The sequence below is a fragment of the Gossypium hirsutum genome, chromosome D08, assembly GCF_007990345.1.
Source record: "Gossypium hirsutum isolate 1008001.06 chromosome D08, Gossypium_hirsutum_v2.1, whole genome shotgun sequence".
NCBI lineage: Eukaryota > Viridiplantae > Streptophyta > Magnoliopsida > Malvales > Malvaceae > Gossypium > Gossypium hirsutum.
Window position 1 is genome coordinate 56097673 of NC_053444.1, and position 19422 is coordinate 56117094.

The 19422-nt window shown below is 32.8% G+C and overlaps 2 protein-coding genes and 1 long non-coding RNA gene across 3 annotated transcripts; 2 read left to right on the forward strand and 1 right to left on the reverse strand.

Annotated features, from left to right (window-relative positions):
• Positions 1 to 11551: 11551 nt before the first annotated feature.
• Positions 11552 to 14146, reverse strand: LOC121219875 (uncharacterized). Its single transcript, XR_005916883.1, has 5 exons — positions 14013 to 14146; positions 12938 to 12985; positions 12362 to 12450; positions 12009 to 12187; positions 11552 to 11776 (listed from the first exon to the last, which is right to left on the reverse strand). It is a non-coding gene; the product is annotated as an uncharacterized lncRNA (long non-coding RNA).
• Positions 14147 to 14392: 246 nt separating this feature from the next.
• Positions 14393 to 17190, forward strand: LOC107933571 (syntaxin-22). Its single transcript, XM_016865819.2, has 7 exons — positions 14393 to 14705; positions 15089 to 15182; positions 15321 to 15460; positions 15719 to 15790; positions 16231 to 16388; positions 16486 to 16586; positions 16795 to 17190. The coding sequence occupies exons 1-7, from the start codon at positions 14518 to 14520 to the stop codon at positions 16858 to 16860; spliced, it is 819 nt and encodes a 272-aa protein (XP_016721308.1). The 5' UTR covers positions 14393 to 14517; the 3' UTR covers positions 16861 to 17190.
• A 197-nt stretch (positions 17191 to 17387) lies between these two features.
• LOC107933569 (uncharacterized) lies at positions 17388 to 19422 on the forward strand. Its single transcript, XM_016865818.2, has 7 exons — positions 17388 to 17624; positions 17717 to 17806; positions 17891 to 18045; positions 18282 to 18402; positions 18648 to 18767; positions 18840 to 18910; positions 19004 to 19422. Exons 1-7 carry the CDS (start codon positions 17517 to 17519, stop codon positions 19233 to 19235), a joined length of 897 nt encoding a protein of 298 aa, XP_016721307.1. The 5' UTR covers positions 17388 to 17516; the 3' UTR covers positions 19236 to 19422.

Sequence of the window (19422 nt, forward strand, 5' to 3'; positions counted from 1 at the left end):
GAGTGAAATGGGCGATTTTGGCTTTTTTCGACCACCGCAGACGGCGGCGCCATCGCCGGTGATCGGTGGCCAACGTGGTGGCCAATGGCCGGAATTTGGGCCCAGTGCCCGGAGAGGGAGAGAGGGGTTGAGAGGTTTTCTTTGTTTTTTTTAAGGAAAATACAAATGAGGGTTTTAATTTTTTTTTTGATTTATATAGCAAGGCCAAACGGCTTCGTTTTGGCCTGTGTGCATAGGTCCTAAAACGGCGCCGTTTTAGCCTAACCCGATTTTCGACCCGCCCCTGTTAGAGGATCCGCTTGTTTTCTTTGCAAAATGGGTTATTTGCGCACGTGACCCTTCCGCCTTTTATTTATGCTTCAATCTAGTCCTATTTATTTAATATATTTGCAAATTTTACCATATAATTTCATTTCCCCATTTGGTCCCTCCATTTTTACACGCGTCACATTGGGGTCCTAATTCGTTTTTTTCTTTTTAAATTTGGATCTTTAATTTTATTCCTCTCTCAATTTAATCCCTTTAGTGTTTTATTTATAATTTGGGCTCTCAATTTTATTTTAATCTCAATTTAATACAGTATTCATTTTTTTATATATTTATATTTATCATTTTCATCTATTTATTTATTTGTTTACCCGTACATATATTCTTTTTATCATTATTATGTATATTTTTACTTCTTTATTTGTTCATATTTCTTTGTATTTTAGTTTATTATTATTAATCTGTTATTTTTATTTTTCTTTTTTTGCTACTTTCATTTGCTATTATTATTATTATTTCATACTTTCTTATTTTCTTTAGCGCATATTCCACCTTTTATGTGTTTATTCATTTCTTTTACTTAATTAATATTATATTTTATTAGTGGATATTATTACTTATCTATTGTTGATATATCATCGCTTCGTTCATATGCACCATCATTTTATTATTATTACAATATATTGCGAGCCATTTTTAAATATCCATTCTTCACACTATAATTAAAATAAAAATAAATATATATGTGTAGTTTTAACTCAAAATTTTATATTTCTTATGAAGAAAATTTTCAAAATAAGGCAATGTTCTGCATTTAGAAATACGAGAAGTCGTGTTCTAACTTATTGGGTTTCGATTCTTTTTCGTAAAATCTAAACGACTGATTATCCTTTTAAAATTAAAATATGTGAACCTGACATGAAAAAATGAAATTTATTCTCGAGGATTCGAAGTGTTGTATCCTAACTTACTAGACGTGACATTTTGTTATCTCGAGATAAAAGGGTCTTTAGCATACATTTTGATTTATTTAAGATATTTTAACAAAGGATCGTAATTTTTAAGAATCTCTTCAAAGTTTGATTTTCGACACTAAGGGTTTGTTTGATTGGTAGTAAAATATTTTCCGTAAAATGATTTCTGGAAAATGTTTTACTTTTCTGTAAAATGATTTACTGGAAAATATTTTCTGGTGTTTGATTGAATCTGTGTAAAATATTTTCTGCTGTTTGACAGATTTCCTGAAAATATTTTCCGAAAAAGTTGTTTTTACATATATTAATAAATTTATATACATATTAATAAAAGTTTTATCTAATTAAATTAATCAATTAGGTACCAATTTTGGGCGTTACGAGGGTGCTAATCCTTCCTTGTACGTAACCGACTCCCGAACCCGTCTTTCTGAAATTCGTAGACCAAAAAGCGTTGTTTTCATAAATCGAACCGTTTATTAAAAATAATCATTTTCTGAGGTGACCCGATCACACCTCATCAAAAAGGATTGGTGGCGACTCCCATATTCGTTTTCATTTTCAAAATTAGAGTCGACCCCGTTTTTATAGAAAAATGGTTTTTTAAAAATTGAAATTAAATAATTTCTATGATTTTATGGTAAAAAAGTATTGCATAAAAACAAATTAACAAATAACAAAAAAGATGGGTGATTTTATCTCAAAGATAAATTTAAACTTTCCAATTACGCAAGGAAGTTCCTTTCCTACCAATATTCAAAGGAATCACATTCCTACGGTTAGGGGTGAGCAAAACTCGATTCGACTCGAAAAATTGAAAAAAATTTGAATTTCGAGTTAAACGAATCGAGTTATTCGAATCAACTCGAATTTTTTTTCGAATTTCGAGTTCGAATCGAGTTGAGTTTTCGAATTTGAATAACTCAAATAATTCGAATAATTCAAATATCAAACTATAATATTTTACATTTTTACCCTAAATTCCCAAACCTTTTTATTTTTCCCCCCAAAACTTTTACTCCTTCCCATTTCCCCCCAAAACTTTTACTCCCCTCCCCTCCCAACCGCCAATCTACCCAAAATCCATTTCCCACCAAAATTTTACTCTCCCATTTACTTTTTCTCAAAATTTTACTCCCAAAAACCCTCAAAACCTTTTATTTTCCCCTAAAATTTTTACTCCCTCCCACTTTTCCCCTAAAACTTTTATAGCTTATTTGGTTCGATGTAATGGGTTTACCATTACGCGCCGAATCGGTGGGCCCCACCTATTTCGGCGTTTGGTTCGCTGTAATGCCCATTACGCGCCAAATCAGTTACGTACCTATTCCTCCTTACTCACCGATTTCTATTCCCTGCCCTTTGTTCAGTTTAGCTCCCGTTTAGCATTCTTAGAATTTCTATGCCCTGTTTTACCCTCATCTTCCCAAGCCGAAATCCACCTCCAGAGCTCTCCCTCCCAACATCAAACAGACCAGCAAAGTGACCTCCACCGCTCCCGTTTCACTTTCATTTGATTGTTTTGTCGAACCAAACGCACCCTTTTGTTCTTCAAATGCAGTGAGTAGGGAAGTCCAAAAACAGACTTTTGTTCTTCAAATCCCAACAAGTATTTCCAAATAAACCGTCAAGAAAACCTTTCCAATTCAATCAAGGTAAACATTGTCTGCCCTAACATTTTTCTTTCAACTTGTTTTCCCTTTTATGTTTTTAATGTCTATGATGAAAGATTCAACATTTCTAGAAATTGAATCATGCATTAGTTTCAGGTTTTAGAAAGTTTAAGACTTGATTCATCAAATTAGTTGAATCATGTAACTATCGTTAAAAATTGGCATCTAATATTTCTGAAAACTAGGGCTTAAACTAGTGCAATGTCGGGGTTACAATGTATTTTTACTGTAACTGAATAGTTTATTTAGAGTTGCAATCTTTTAGGAACGTTAATCTCATTTGTGTGGTTTCTGTAAGTGAACTTTAATTCTTTGAGAAGAAGATGATTAGATTGTTCTTTTTAGTTTGTAGATGCAACATATTGGATTCTGTTGCTTCCTTATGTCTATGTATATGTACATGTACTTGATGATAAATATTTTCTGGCATACTGATTTCTAAACCTAGAGAGTATAAAATAAAGATTTTGAACTTTTCCCTGTTTGTGAGCTGAAGCTAAGAGCACATTTTATATGTTAAAACTTTAATTTAATCGTTTTTCTATCTGATATTACTTCTGCTATGTTCATTCTTTGTTTCTGCTTGTTATGGATGATAATGCATGATGTTGGAAAATTTATGGTTAACTTGTAGGCTTGTAGCACTGGTCTTGTTTTTTCATTTTGGTTTATGCCGTGAGTTTAATTGCTTGATTATGAACTTCATTTGAATGAATCGTTATGAAGCTATGTGATATTGTTCATGAATTGAGTGGTTGCAAATGTAGTTACTTTTAACTCCAAAATATAAAGCTAAGCTTGCACCTTACACTCGGCTATCAAAATTTGCATTTCTTATACAGTAATGAGTTCGAGTTTGAGTTAGCATCCTGTGTGTAACCGATATTGCATAAGTGAATGAGGGACTATTCCTATTCAGAACAAAGGAACAGCCGCAAGTATCTTAAATCTCTAGAGAATAGGATCTGAAAAGTTAAATAATATTAGTTTCTTGTTCAACTGATTTGAGTCATTTCAATATATTCATAAACCTGCGTATAAGGAGAGGGATAGGGTGTTTGAGCAGAAAGATGTAAAAATCTTTCACCTTGGAAGATTATATAAGACCGCAGCATGTAATGTAAGAATTAGTTTATTCTTGACCATTTCCTCTTTAGGTAATGCTTGAGATAGAGTCATAGGTAATCTCTTGTAAACATTCTCTCTCAGTGTGCTAGGTTCTGTTAATTTTCATGTTATTTTTTCTTCCTACTAAATGAACTTCATGTTGTGGATCATCTTCTTTCCTTGTAACCATCAATCAGTCAGTTGTATCTTAATCTCTAATTGTGCTGGCATGTTAGAAACTAGAACTGTTGGTAATCTGTTTTCATTAAGATAAGTATTTTAACTTCACGTTGATGTAGATATCATGGTGCATGCTATGTAACATAAAGTTATTCTTGCCTGCACCTCCTGTCAGTGTGGTGGTTGTCTCTTTGGGGTCAAAATGTTTACTGGCTGGGGCTTTTACTTGCTGACATACGCTATATGCGGAATTTAACCAGTCAATCTTACATGACCTGAGAAAGCTGAAAAAAAATCACAGGTTTTAGCATCTCTGGCATATTTCTGGGTGGAAGATATCATCTCTTATGCAACGTCAGGGGGGCACCATTAATTCGTTCCCTGAAACTGTTAACGTTGACATATAGACCTCATATTGTTATGAAACCTGTTGTTTGTATTTTACGGAACCTATAGATATATACCTCATATTGTTGAATGAATTGCATGCTTCTGCCCTTGTTATTTGTTCTTTCTTTTCTTTTGCTCGTTCTTTTGCTCGTTCTTTTGCTTAAAATGCGATTGTCTATCACTAGGTTGATTGGCTGATTGACTGTGATTGACTGTGATTCCTTTGTAGGTATTGGACTGTTACCTACCGATTTGCTTCAGACATAAATAGTTGGCAAGCTGAAGCTCTAGTTGCATTTCAAGAGGTATTTTATAGTTGCAATTCCAGTAAATTGGACTATTTTTTTTATAGTTTACTCCATAGTAATGTTTTTATAGTTATACCTTGCAAGTGGTGATGTAATAAGTTGATTTTTATTGGTATTGAAAAATTTGAATTTGGGATCGAATTTCATTTCAATAATGGACTTTGTAGGATAATTTATTGGTGTAGGATAATTTTTATTGGTATTTTTATATAGTCACTAATTTACGAAATTTTAATTAAATTTAAATAATATGACCAATAATTAACTTATTGTATCATTATTTAACTTCTATTTCAATTTAAATAATGTATTTAACTTTTAAAAGTAGTGATAAATTTAAGAACACTTTTTTTAAACGGCTTTATAATTTATACTACTTTATTAAGTAAAATTGGAAGTTGAAGTGTTGAATTGTTGAAAATAAGAAAATTGGGAAAATATAACTTGCTGAATGCTATTGAAATAATTTAAAAGGGAAAGAGATTTATATTACAATTTCCCCTCCCAGTGCTTACTTTCTTTCCCTTATTTAATCTCGCACACCATTTGTAACTTGTAAGTCTACATTGTAATATTATTTTATTTTATTTTAAAGTCTTCTTTTTGTTTTTTTACAAAAGCCTTGTTTGATGATAGAGTGTTTGGAAATTTTTTTAAAATTAATATTTTCATAATTTAATGTTTTAAATATGTTTGATAACCTACAATAAAAGCTGTTAGATAAAATTTTCTTTTAAAAAATGTGGAAAATTTATCATTTAATAGAGAGTAAATTCCATTTCTTTATTATATTTCATTTAAGATTATATTATATTATCAAATAATCTAATTATATTCAGTATGTAGTTTTAATTAATATACTAAACAAAATTTATAACTTAAATTATAACTTTTTTCTGAAAATCTAATTACGTTAATTAATCCATAATTTTAAACTATTACCAACTTAAAGGTGAATCTGTTAAAATCGTAATTAAATCAAGGGGTTGAATGCTTGAAAGTGCTTCTAAAAATTATGATTGAAAGAAAAACAAATATTCATTGTTATTATGATTGAAAGTGCTTCTAAAAATTCTTTAAAGAAAAATGTGGTTTGTTAATGTTAAATTTGTAACATTGTTGTCAAAAAATACGGTTAAGATTCTAAACTAGTATTGTTCATTTTTCTTTGATAGTGTGATGTTGCTTCCTATTGAAGCGGCTTGTTTGATTGCTTCCTCCACCCACAGTTGAGCGGCTTCTTTTCACACAATCACTGTAAGTTCTTTGGCAATTAAATTATTTAATTTTAGTTTACTGTTATTGAAATTATGATTGGAGAAATGTGACCCTTTTAAATAAATTTGACAATATGAAACACATTAATATCTTGCAGTAATGGCTCGTCTGCCTTTAATTGCATAAAGTGTGAGGCGTAAAAGAATTGGAATTGCATTGACAATATGGTTGGAAATCTGTAACATTGCGAGTTGGTTTATACTTACATTGGGTGCCATCGATAGCCTTCATACTTATAGACCAATGATTAGGTCCTATATTTTAGATTTTTATGCACAACGGGATTATGTGAAAAGGCTTGTACATGCTAGTGACGGGACCTATCTTGAACAAGTTAGGATGAATAGATTTGCCTTTTTCAAACTATGTGAGATGTTACAAACGTTAGGGGGATTGAAGTCGTCAAGGCACATGCTTGTTGATGAGCAAGTTGCAATGTTTTTACATATCATTTCCCATCACCTTAAAAATCGAGTTATCAAGCATCACTTCAATAGGTCCGGGGAAACTGTTAGCAGATCATTTCATAGTGTTTTAAATGCTGTCATACAATTACAAGATGTGTTATTTAAAAAGCCAGAGCCAATTACAGCAGATTCTTTAGACACAAGGTGGAAATGGTTTAAGGTATTGGAATAAGTTTTATATATAGCTTGTACATAATTTAGTTGATTTAGATTTAAATTTAGTATCCTAACTTAAGGTTTTCTAACATGTGATATAGAATTGCTTAGGTGCTCTTGATGGAACCCACATCAAGATTAGGGTTCCAACAGTTGATAAACCTAGATATCGAACGCGAAAAGGTGACATAGCAACAAATATGCTAGGTGTTTGTACACCTGAAATGCAATTTGTTTATGTTCTTCCTGGTTGGGAAGGTTCTGTTGCTGATGGACGAGTTCTTCGAGATGCCATTAGTAGGAGGCATGGACTAAAAGTTTCTCATGGTAAAGTGGATAGTTAGAGGACTTTGAATTATTCATTAAGATCAAACTTTTTTGGGGAATTAATAATTAAAATTTTTTTATAGGTTGTTATTATCTAGTTGATGCTGGATACACAAATTGTGAGGGATTTCTTGCACCTTTTAGAGGAGAACGATATCATTTGAATGACTGGCGTCAGGGTTATCAGCCAAGTACTCCGCAAGAATTTTTTAATATGAAACATGCCTCAGCACGTAATGTTATTGAAAGATGCTTTGGGTTATTAAAAATGAGATGGGGAATACTTAGGAGTCCATCATTCTATCCTGTAAGGGTGCACAATAGGATCATTATTGCATGTTGTTTGCTCCATAATTTTATTCAAACCCATATGAGTATTGATCCTATTGAAGCGGATGTGGGAGAAGGATTACCTAGTAATGTGGTAGATGACGATGAACCGAATATCGTCAATATTCATCCATCGGATGCTTAGGCTACTTGGAGGATGGAATTAGCCAACCAAATGTTCGATGAATGGAAAGCATCTAGAAATTAGTTAGGTTTAGGGAGAAAATTAGTTTGAGTTAATTTGTTTATGTTATTTTATGTATCTAATTTGTGAAACTTTGGTGGTGTTTTTGTGTTTTTTGTATTGTACTAAACTTGTTGAATTATAATTTGATTTCTTTTCATTCATCATGTGTTATAATTTTATACAGTGTTGAGTTTTTGATTCATGATATTGAACTCAATTTTAATTTTATAAAGTGTTCACCTTTTGATTCATGATATTAAACTTAATTTTAATTTGTTTTTTTCTTAAGATAATTATGTCAGGTGTTCCAGAATCAAATGTTCCTTCCCAATCATCTCGAGGAACCAAAAGAAAATGGGTTCCAGAAGAAGATGCAGCATTGGTTTCCTACATGGTGGACTTGCACAATGTTGGAACATTTAACACTGATACGGGGTTCAAAGCCGGTTACTTAAACGAGTTGGAAAAAATGTTAGAAAAGGCTTTACCCAATGCAATGTTGAAGGCTAGACCTAATATCGAGTCAAGGATTAGGTTACTAAAAAGGGATTGGTCAATTGTGTATGGCATGCTTAATGGCCAAAACAACAGCGGTTTTGGTTGGGATGACCATAGGCAGGTCGTTGTTACTGAAGATGTGGTTTGGGACTCTTATTTAAAGGTAAGAATGAGTTCAAGTCTTTATTATCTTATTTTTACCAAACTTATAACTAATATGATTTCCTCATTTTTGTAGAGTCATAAAGAAGCCGGTCAGTTCAGACATCGTAGTTTCCTTTACTAAGACCAATTTACTGCCATATACGCAAAAGATCGAGCGACTGGGAAAGATGCTCAAACAGCCACTGACGTTCTTGAAGAAATAAATGCTGAGGATGTACCTACTACAGATATTAATGAAGAAAGAAACGAATACTATGACTACAATGCTAATGTCTTTTTCGATGACATGGATGTTTCTGCTACGGAGTCGCAACCAAACAGAAACCAAAGGGGTTCCTCATCTTCAAAGAGGACAAAAAAGAATTTTGATGCAACTGGTCATTTTTCTTCTTCAGTTAATGATGCTGCCACTTTATTAGCTGAAAACATGCGGGCCATTGGCGAACAAATCAGTAGGAGTATTGCCTCTGATGTGGTAGTTAACCAAAGGTAAGAAGAATACCAGAGCATCTAAGAAAAAACGTCAAATTTATATCCAACCTTATGTGAAATAGAAGGTTTAACTGTGGATGAACGGTTTCGAGCATTGAGTAAAATTCCAGATCATCCAACTCAAATGCTCGTTTTCTTTAGTTTACCTTCTGACGTACAGTTGGAATGGGTCAGAAGATTTCTTGCTGACCATTAAAATTTATGATTTTGTTAATGACATTTTCGTAACTTTTTCTGTTTGTAATATTTGGGATGATATGTCATTACAATGTTCTAACTTTTTGATGTGGCAAAACTGTATAACATATGGATTGTGACATAGAATTTCATGAATCTCATTTAACATTTTGTTAATATTCATTGTTATTATGTTTATGCAAAATATAATTCTAAAGTTATTTATTACTGCTAATATTTTTTATTGTAGAATAATTAAATTATTTGTTCCACAAATGATATTTTAGCACATTAAATATGTATTGCAGTTTAATAATAATAAAGTAGATTATAAATTGTATTTAATAATAATTATTTAAATTATATTTTATAGTATTATATATTATGATTTTAGTAAATTCATAAAAGAATAAGAATTTTATTAAATTATATATTATTAAATTATATTTAATAATAATTATTGTAAATTATATTTTATAGTATTATATATTATGATTTTATTAGTAAATTCATATAAGAATATTTATTAACAATTTTATTAAATTATATATTTTTATTAAATTATATTTTATAAAAATTATGTTAAAATATGATTAAATTATTTATTATTTATATTAATAATCTTATTAAAATTTAATAACAATAACAATAATCATCTACCTCAAAAAAATTTCTACTAAGGGTATTCTAGTCATTTTAGCTTTTTTCCTTATGCTATTACACCTCTATTCCATTCAACCAAACACAAGAATACCATTACGCCTCTATTCTATTACATTCAACCAAACAAAAGAATTACCTATTACGCCTCTATTCCATTACGCTTCTATTCCATTACGCCTTTATTCCATTACAGCGAACCAAACGTAGCCTTATTCTCTTCCCATCCCACCTCCCATCTACCTCAAACCCTTCTCCTTCCAATTTTTTTTTAATATTTTCCCTCCAAAATTTTACTCCCCCTATTTACTTTCCCTTATTCCCCAAAACTTTTTATTTTCCCCCTAAACTTTTACTTCTCACCCTTTACTCTCAAAGAAAAAATCAAAATTATCCAAAAAAAATCACTAAGCATAAATAGTAATAATTTTATTTATATCTACTATTTATATTATTAAATTAAATTTCAGATTTTATATTATTTATATTATTGAATTGTTTAGTCATATTGAATATTTATATTAAAATTGAATTATTAATTATGCCATAAAATATTCATGTTAAAATTTTATATTGGTATCAATTTCACATTTTATTTTTAAAATAACTTTTATTAAAAAAATCATATTTTTACATTTAATATATTTTTTAATTCCAAAATACATAGTGACAAGAATCTGAAGATAATTGAAACAACTAAGCAAGCAAAGAACCTAACCAGTATATAAAAAATTAATAAATAAATTATGAGGTGATGAAAGTTAATAAAAAATTTGATTAAGGTGGTCAAATTTTATTACGATGGGTGACAATGGTTACAATGACCCAAAATTATTTTTTAAAATTTAACTCGAACAAATATATTCGATTCGATTTGATTCGAATTCCATCTCACTCGACTCGATTCGAGAAAACTTCAAATAAAGTTAGGATGATAAAATGAGATTCGAAAACTCGATTAACTCGAAAATTTTCGATTCGATTCAATCGAATGCTCACCCCTACCTACGGTTAAATGAATGTAACTCCCAGAGGAAATGTAACATCCCTAATCTGTATACGTCACCGGATTCGGGTCATGGAGTATTACAACATCATTTTTAAACATTTAACATTACTTACACACAAATGTTCAATCATAATTACAAATAATTAAATAACATTCCATTTATATCAAACATGCATTTACGAGCCTTATACCGAGTTTACGGGGCCCTAACAATAGTTTGGGAACATTTTGGGGTCAATTCGAATCAAAACAGAAAATTTAAGAAAAAATTGAAAAATTTGGAAACAGGGGTCACATGGCCGTGTGACACGACCCAGACCGTGTGGACATTCGAAGTTCAAACACACAACCGTGTCCTAGCCCGTGTGTGTATTTGAATTAAGGTCACACGACTGTGTCGCAGGCCTTGTGCCTGACCATGTGTGCATTCGATATTGGGTCACACGATCGTGTCGCTGGCCGTGTCTCAGACCGTGTGACAAACTGTTTTAAGACACACGGCCGTGTGGATAGGCCGTGTATGACACATGACCGTGTGACAACTCGTGTCTCAGGTTGTGTACACCAAATTTTGCTTCAGAAACTAGGCAAACTTAACACCTAACTTGTCCATCAATTCTATCCTAAAACCAACCTTAAATTATCACCAAATACACTTCAAAACAAGTCAAAACATACCAATTAATAACTACCTAAATGACTAACTAATGTGCTCTCATTGAGACCACATTTCATACAACAAATAACATGCAAAATCTTCCACCAAAACACACATATATACACCTAAACATCAATAACCCTCAATCCTATTTACCACATTAAACTATACAACATCCAAGCTACTCAACTCGTAAAATTCACATCCAAAGAGTTAAACTCATAAGGAAAACATATAATCATTTATAATTTATATACAAGCATTTGTATTAGAACAAAGCATAAGTCAAAAGTTTACATAACAACATCCACTACATGTAACCTTCACTAAGATCAACTATACACCAAAATGACCATTTATCATGACCTTAACATCTTAGGTACATGCCAAAACATAAAAGAGAATATTACCAACATTGAGTTCGGGATTATCGCTGGATGCTGAGTTAACGGTAAAAAATATAAATACCTAACCTGCACGCAAACGAATGATTAAATAATGAATAATTTCAGTAACACAGAACTACATATGTATTTAACAATCCATAAGTTTAGAGCCTTTAACATATAATGGTTATTACCACATAGTTTACCATGAAGTTCATCATATACATTTCATGCTATCTCTTATTTACCAACAATTTTCAAGGGATCAGTTAAACATTAATCATATTGAACAACATGTTATTGGCACTAGGTGCCTAACCGATAAATTGTGCCAAAGTTTTGCGCCCAGCGCTAGTTGAATAAACCGACGATAGGTGTGCCTCGCACTAGTCAGATAATCCGATGATGTTTTGCGCCTAGCACTAGTCGGATAAATCGATGATATCAATTGTGTGCCCAGCACTAGTTGGATAAACCGACGATGTTTTGCGCCCAGCACTAGTCAAATAAAACCGACAAATACATATGTAATTTCATAATCCACATATCCTCATTTCATAATTCAAGCATTTGCATATACATATAAAAATATTTAAGATATGAAAGTAATTATCAATTTATTTAAAATAAATAATTAGAGTTCGAGTTCGAGTTCATGGACTACAAACTTACCGGAATACGATAGATGCTAAGGATCGGAGACAACTACTCGACGACCTTTTCCTGTCCACGGTTGATGCCCAATCTACTCTTTTCTTGATCTAAATATAAAAATTTGATTCAATTATTCAATTTGAGTACCATAATTTATTTCAATTCAATCAATTACCCTTAAATCATATTTTATACTTTTACCCTCAATATTTGACTTTTATACAATCTAGTCCTTATTTCGAAACTTAATTAATCCACCTCCTTAACCAATCCCTTAGCTAACCAAATATACATATATAATTCTATACAGTCCCTAACTCTTGCAAATTTATAGACTAACACTATACTATTTTAATTTATAACATTCAAATCCTTGAAAACTAACACTAGCAAGAATCCATGCTCAATATAATAAATTTTCATACCATAAAACTTAATAATTTAACCAACATTTCCAGCACAAAGAATAGCCTAAAAAAATCAGTCCCTATATTCATTGTATTTTATCAAATTAGTCCTCCAAGTAGCTTGGTTTAGCTTCAAAGGGTTCCGAAAATGCAGAGTCTATTAGAAATAAAAGTTTAAAATGCTTACATGCAAGGCCTTCAACAACCGAAGCTTCAATTCCCCTCTCCTTTGGTGCTTTTCGATGGCCAAGAGAAAAATTAAAGAAGATGACCACTTAAGTTAATTTAATTTCCAATTTACTAATCTGCCATTTAAAGACCATTATATTTACAACAAAACCAATTCCATAAACCTTCCGTAACTAGAGATTTGGTGTTATTACCCACTAAGTCCAATAATTTCCTTCTTATAGCTATTTAACACATTTACTAATAAACCTCAACTTTTGTATATTTTATGCTTTAGTCCTTTTTATTTAATTAGTTATTTGAACCCTAAAATTTCACATCCAAATTTTAATTCGACATATATAATACCATATAAATATTAATTAACTAATATATATTGACTCACTAGTCGTAATTGTGATCCCATAACTTTAACTCCCAACACTACTGAAATAGGTCGTTACAGGAAAGTTGCATTCACAAGATTGTTAATAGTTCTTAGCATACCAAATGCAAAAATCACTTTCTTATACCTATTAAATTTTTAAGAAGGTGGTCAGTTTCTATCATACCAAACATACTCTTAAATTGAAGAAAATGATAGGTCTAAGGGCACTCAAACCCACATTATTTTGATTGTTGTAATAGCGGCAATACCAATTGAGTAAACACATGATAGACAAACATATCCTAAAATTAGATTAAGCTTAAAATGCATCCATTTATACAGTACTAAATCAAGGTTTTTATAAATGTTTTTGAAACCAAATTGGTGGTCGAACCGATTAGGTCATCGATTTTCAATTCGATTGGTTCGAATGATTCAAAGTAAATAAATGTTAAAAAATTATAAAAATTGATTCAATCATTAGTTTAATCGTTTTTTATCTCGTTACAATCAGTCTGTACTGATTTACGAATCAATTAATTTTATATCTCTCACTGAATCGATAACTAACTAATTTTCAATCCAATTGATTAAATCAACATTATTTTTTTTTCTTGCGTAAATTAAAAACAAATAATAGCAAAATCCAGATTCATAGGGACCCCCAAATAATAAAAATAAAAATAAAAGCCTTTAATCAACAAACCAATGAGCCCACTCGTGCTGAAGAAGAAAAAAGAGCTCCAGTCGTGGTGGCAAGTCAGCTGTACACATTCCATCACCCCACCGTCTACATCACTTTTCACATTGTCGGAGTAAAGTAAATAAAGAATATTTTAGATTTATAAAATTGAGTAGGACAATTAAACTAAACATGATGGACATAATAAAAAATATATAATGTATTTAACAGAGTTTCGATTTGTTTGAAAACTTAAAAAAAGGAATTAAAAAAGGAAATTATATTTTGAATACGTCAAATTCCATTCTATTTCTTTTTTTAATTGCTGTGTTACAGTGCCTCAAATCTCGCCCTGTTCTTAGGTTCCTTTTTTTCACCCAATTTCCATCGTCTTTCCTAACCGTTCAATTGAACATCCCCTCTTTTCTGGTCTTTTTGTTTTCCCATCCCTTTCTCTAGAAAATTTTGACACCAATTTTCTCGAGAAAGTTAGGGTTTTTACAAAGACAGATATAGAGAAGGAGCAATCATGAGCTTTCAAGATCTGGAGGCTGGACGGTCATTTGCGTCGAGGCAAAACATGATCAACGGAAAGCAAGACGCTTCGCAAGCTGTGGCTTCTGGCATTTTCCAAATCAACACCGCCGTCTCCACATTCCAGCGACTCGTCAATACCCTTGGCACTCCCAAGGACACCCCTGAGCTCCGAGAAAAACTGTAATTTTGACTGTCCACGTGATTTATAATGGATCATTGTTTAATTTGGAATCAAAATACGTACAATTATGGTTTACTTTTGTTCAATTGCGTTTTCGAGGGAGTCCAATTAGGGATGATAAATTATTTCCTTGGTCTAGTTCAATATGACTTCCTTTTGGAGAAAACCAGAGAATTCTCTTTTACGCTTGGATGAACGTGACGATTCTCGAGATAGTTTATATATTTTTTGATATTTAATCTTGGATTTTCTTGATTATATAGTAATCTGCATCCTTGTATTGCATGGGAAACAGTTGCTTTCTTTCTATTTTCTTGAGTGGGTTTCGGTATGCTAATTATATCGTGAGTGGGCAGTATAGCTGATATGTCTCACTTGGCAGGCATAAAACAAGGCTACATATTGGGCAATTAGTGAAGGACACTTCGGCTAAACTTAAACAAGCTAGTGAAACCGATCACCATGCTGAAGTTAGCGTAAGTTTGGTTTCTGGTTGATTATGTCAACCAAGCAAAGCAGCTGTGATGTTTGTTGTTATTATTTTTATTTATTTGAATTCATGGTAAGTCATACGAAGTAAGAATTTGATGCCTTTTGTTTCCTTGTAATTGTAGACAAGCAAAAAGATAACAGATGCCAAACTTGCAAAAGATTTTCAAGCAGTTTTGAAAGAGTTTCAGAAGGCTCAACGGCTTGCAGCTGAAAGAGAAACTTCATATTCCCCTTTTGTTCCCCAGTCAGCTCTTCCTGCAAGGTATGTATCACGGGAGGGCCTACATGTACATGGATGTGTGGCAGAGTGAGTTCTATGTGTTTGTGTTAATTGCATACATGGAAAATTGAGTCGTTAGCAACGTGGTTTTGACAAATGACATAAAAACTTCTATATTGAATACTGAAATTTCTGCCATTTACTGGTTGCAAATTTAAATTGTTACTTGTTACTCTTCAATCCTGCTTTAGGCTTTGGCATGTTATTTTTATACTAGAGATTTCTTCCTGTTATATGCAGCTACACGGCAGGGGAGATGGATGCAAGTTCTGATAAAAGTGCTGAACAGCGAGCCCTTCTTGTTGAAAGAAGGTAAGTTCTTTAGGATTTTTAGCAAGCCATCCCCATTGCATGTTGCAGGCTGTTTGGATCACTTTTGATTTTTCTAAATAAATTCTGGATTTGTATGAACCCTCTGTGCCAGTTCTTTTTTCTGGCGTCTATGTGTCTACATGCATACTTGCCTGCTTGTATATCAATATGCCTTTATAAGATTGGAGCATCAAAACTAATCAAAAGATCCTAGGTTGTGCTTCCTAGATGCTTATGGAAAGGTTTATAATCATATTCTTTTCTCCATTCCATGCATATTTAAAATATGTATTGTCTAGAGAACTTTAAGAGAAAAACCTTGTGTGATACAAGGAAGCTATTTGTTTAGACTGTTTATCTGTTGCTTTATCTTATTGTTGATTTTTATGAATTTGATAGTCCAACTGCAGCCTTTAGCTTTTGAGTATTCTTCCTTGCAGACAAGAGGTTGTGCTGCTGGATAATGAGATTGCATTTAATGAGGCTATCATTGACGAAAGAGAACAAGGAATTCAAGAAATTCAGCAGCAAATTGGTGAGGTGAACGAGATCTTCAAAGATCTTGCTGTGCTAGTTCATGAGCAGGGAACTATGATTGGTAAAAAAAATATTTAACCATTTGTATTGAGTTAACTATGGCTGTTCTCAACTTCTGGATCATGTAGAGAAGTACTGAAAGTTTGTCTGTGGGGCAGATGACATCGGGACCCATATTGAAAATTCCCAGGCTGCCACTTCACAGGCAAAATCCCATCTCGTGAAAGCTGCAAAGAGCCAGAGATCAAATTCTTCTCTGGTAACATACAATGCTCTGTTTCTTTTATTTTATGAAGTTAAAATTGTGCATTGCATGTAAAACACAATTAAAACAGACGTTAGGTATTTCCTTCTTTTAATTGTAATAATAGGACTTGTGTGGGGTTTTCCTAAGCTGTCTTCTGACCTGCCTATACAAAGCCGCCTTCATTCCAAGGAATTAATATGTTTATATTTTTTTTGGGCAGGCATGCTTGCTCCTGGTGATATTCGGAATTGTGCTTCTGATAGTGATCATAGTACTGGCAGCCTAATCAGAAAGTCGTCCAAGATGATCAAGGGCAAACTCAAAAGATCTTCCCAGCAGCAAGAATGTGGTCTTCTGAGTAATGTGTGTTGACGTTTCTTTGCAAGACATGATGGCTGACTCGAGTTCACTTAATAGTTTTTCAAGTATATAGCATGTGATTATCAGTAAATGATAATGATATTTTTGGTTAATCTTTGGCGGAGTGTCTCTTTTCTAAGTTGGTGTTTTGGTTTTTTTTGTTGAGGATGTCTTTACAGCTTTCGTGTTGTAATAAGAGTTGCAATTCTTTGTTTTTCTATATAAATAAATATAAATATATATATGAGTTGTTAAATAGCTAGCTTAAAATATTTATGCATTGCTTCAAAGCATGCTAGGTTTTCTGATTTTCATCCCATAAAAAAAAGAGTAGAAATTCAAGTTGGCCGGTGTCTAAGAAATTGGTTTGGTGTTTGAACAAAATATATATTATGGATGCCAATACAATTGGAAAAGCGGATATGAAGGGCTGTATCAATGCCAAACTAATTAAATTCAATCTTTTATTTTACAAAATTCAAAGCTGCTGAGCTGGAAAAGATTAGTAGATCACCGGTCCTTCAGGTCTCAAGGGGAATTGGCGGGAAAGGAAAACAAGGAGAGAGAGAGATTGGGGAAGAGATGAGCTCGTCGGCAGTAGAAGCAGAAGCGCCGGATCTGGTGTGCCAGTTGGACAACGTCCAAGGTATGGTCGACGCACTCTCTGCCGTTCGATGGAAACGCCATCAGGTCTCTTTCTTTTCTTTTTTCTTTTTCTTTTTTTGAAAATTTACGGTTAGGGTTTTGGGGATTTCAATTTGCTATTTTTGCTATAAGCATAGGACGCAGTGGTGGAATTATCAGAGCATGGTGTCGTTTTGATCGTGGAGGATACTGGTTGTCTTCAAGCCAAAGTTTATCTTCAACGTGAGGTACTCATTTTCTTCTCCTTTTCCCCATTTATTTTAGTTAATCTGTAGCTGTTTGAGCTTCAGCCGTTCCTTTCCTATTTTCAGCTATTCGTTCGCTATGAATATCATGCTGAAGGGCGACCACGATTTGGAGTAAGCTTGGGCCTCTTTGTCGACTGTTTGAACTCATTTTCTGCACCTGGACGTTCAAGTATGATCGAGATTCAATACCCAGGACCTGATATGCAGCTTCTTATAAAGTATATAAATCATATTCTTTCTTTATCAGCATCTCAATATAATAGAATTTCAATTCAACGTTGAGAATAACTCCGGTAACTACGGTATGAATTTCCAATTGTATCTAATTTCAACTTAAATAAGTCAATGGAGCAAGGTCAACTCTCATCCATGATTAAGTTGATTTCTGCATATTTAAAAACTCAGCTCCTGGCGTGACTGTTTTTTTTTTTCTTTTCTTTTCAATGATTGTTAGGTCTGTTGATTCACTTGATGCTTGTATTTATGCGGAAATCAGGACAAGAATTCCAGATACAATTTCATGGGACTACAACTTTGAACCTGCCGGAAGCACACCACTTACTTTTACTGTCAAGGTATTGTATGCTCGTGGTGTGATCATATCATATAAGAAAGAACAAAGCATGGTTAATGGCTGCTTCAACCCCTTGTACACCTAAATTTCTGATGTAATGGATTTTTTGAGCTTTTCCAGACACCATTGTTGTCTTCTATTAAGAAGATGATACTACATGGTTGGAATGTCCACTTTTGCTTTAAGATCCTGTTAGGTTCAACCAATTCTTACAGCTGCAAATTACAACCGTAGTTTTTTATTCAGTCCGCAGCATTAAAGGAAGCAATTGATGATCTAGAATGGCCAGGGTCGAGCATCCAGATCAATCTACAGCCAGACCCCCCATGCATTACGTTTAAAGGAGAAGGCCATGGAGACTTGCAGGTGTTGTTTTACTTCCACATCCGTTGAGGTTTTTGACCACTCGGAAGCTAAACTACTCATCCTTTCTTGCAGATAGATTTCACCTATTATGTAAATACGGATCTTGTGATTGCATTTCACTGTGATTGCCAAGTATCCTATAGGTATGTTTATTTTCAATTGATTCTTTATATTATATACTTACCATTTCACTTGAGCAAACCAATATCATCTGTTACTGTGTTGGAACTTGGCAGGTATAAATACAAGTTTCTTCGAGCAACAACTTCGAATCTACCCAGCAGTGTTATTAAAGATAACAGAGGAAGTAAACTGACCATTGGGAGAGGAGGGATGTTGAAAGTTCAACACTTGGTTTCAGTTGCTAGATCAGCTACTTCACATCCTCATATTGATTCTGCTGAGCATCAACAACCTAGTCGAATTGCTTATATCGAGTTCTTTGTGAAGTCTGAGGTAGATGAATAAAGTTGATTCGTAGGACTTCTGGGTTTTTGTTTCGGCATTCAATTTGGAGCTGTCAGTGATCTATCAAGTTGTAGCAGTGCAAAGGAAAACCGACTTTTGAATTTTTCTTAATGGTTATATCTAATTTTATACTTGATTCATGACACTGAAGTTTTGGGACTTAATTAATAGATAATATATATTTCAA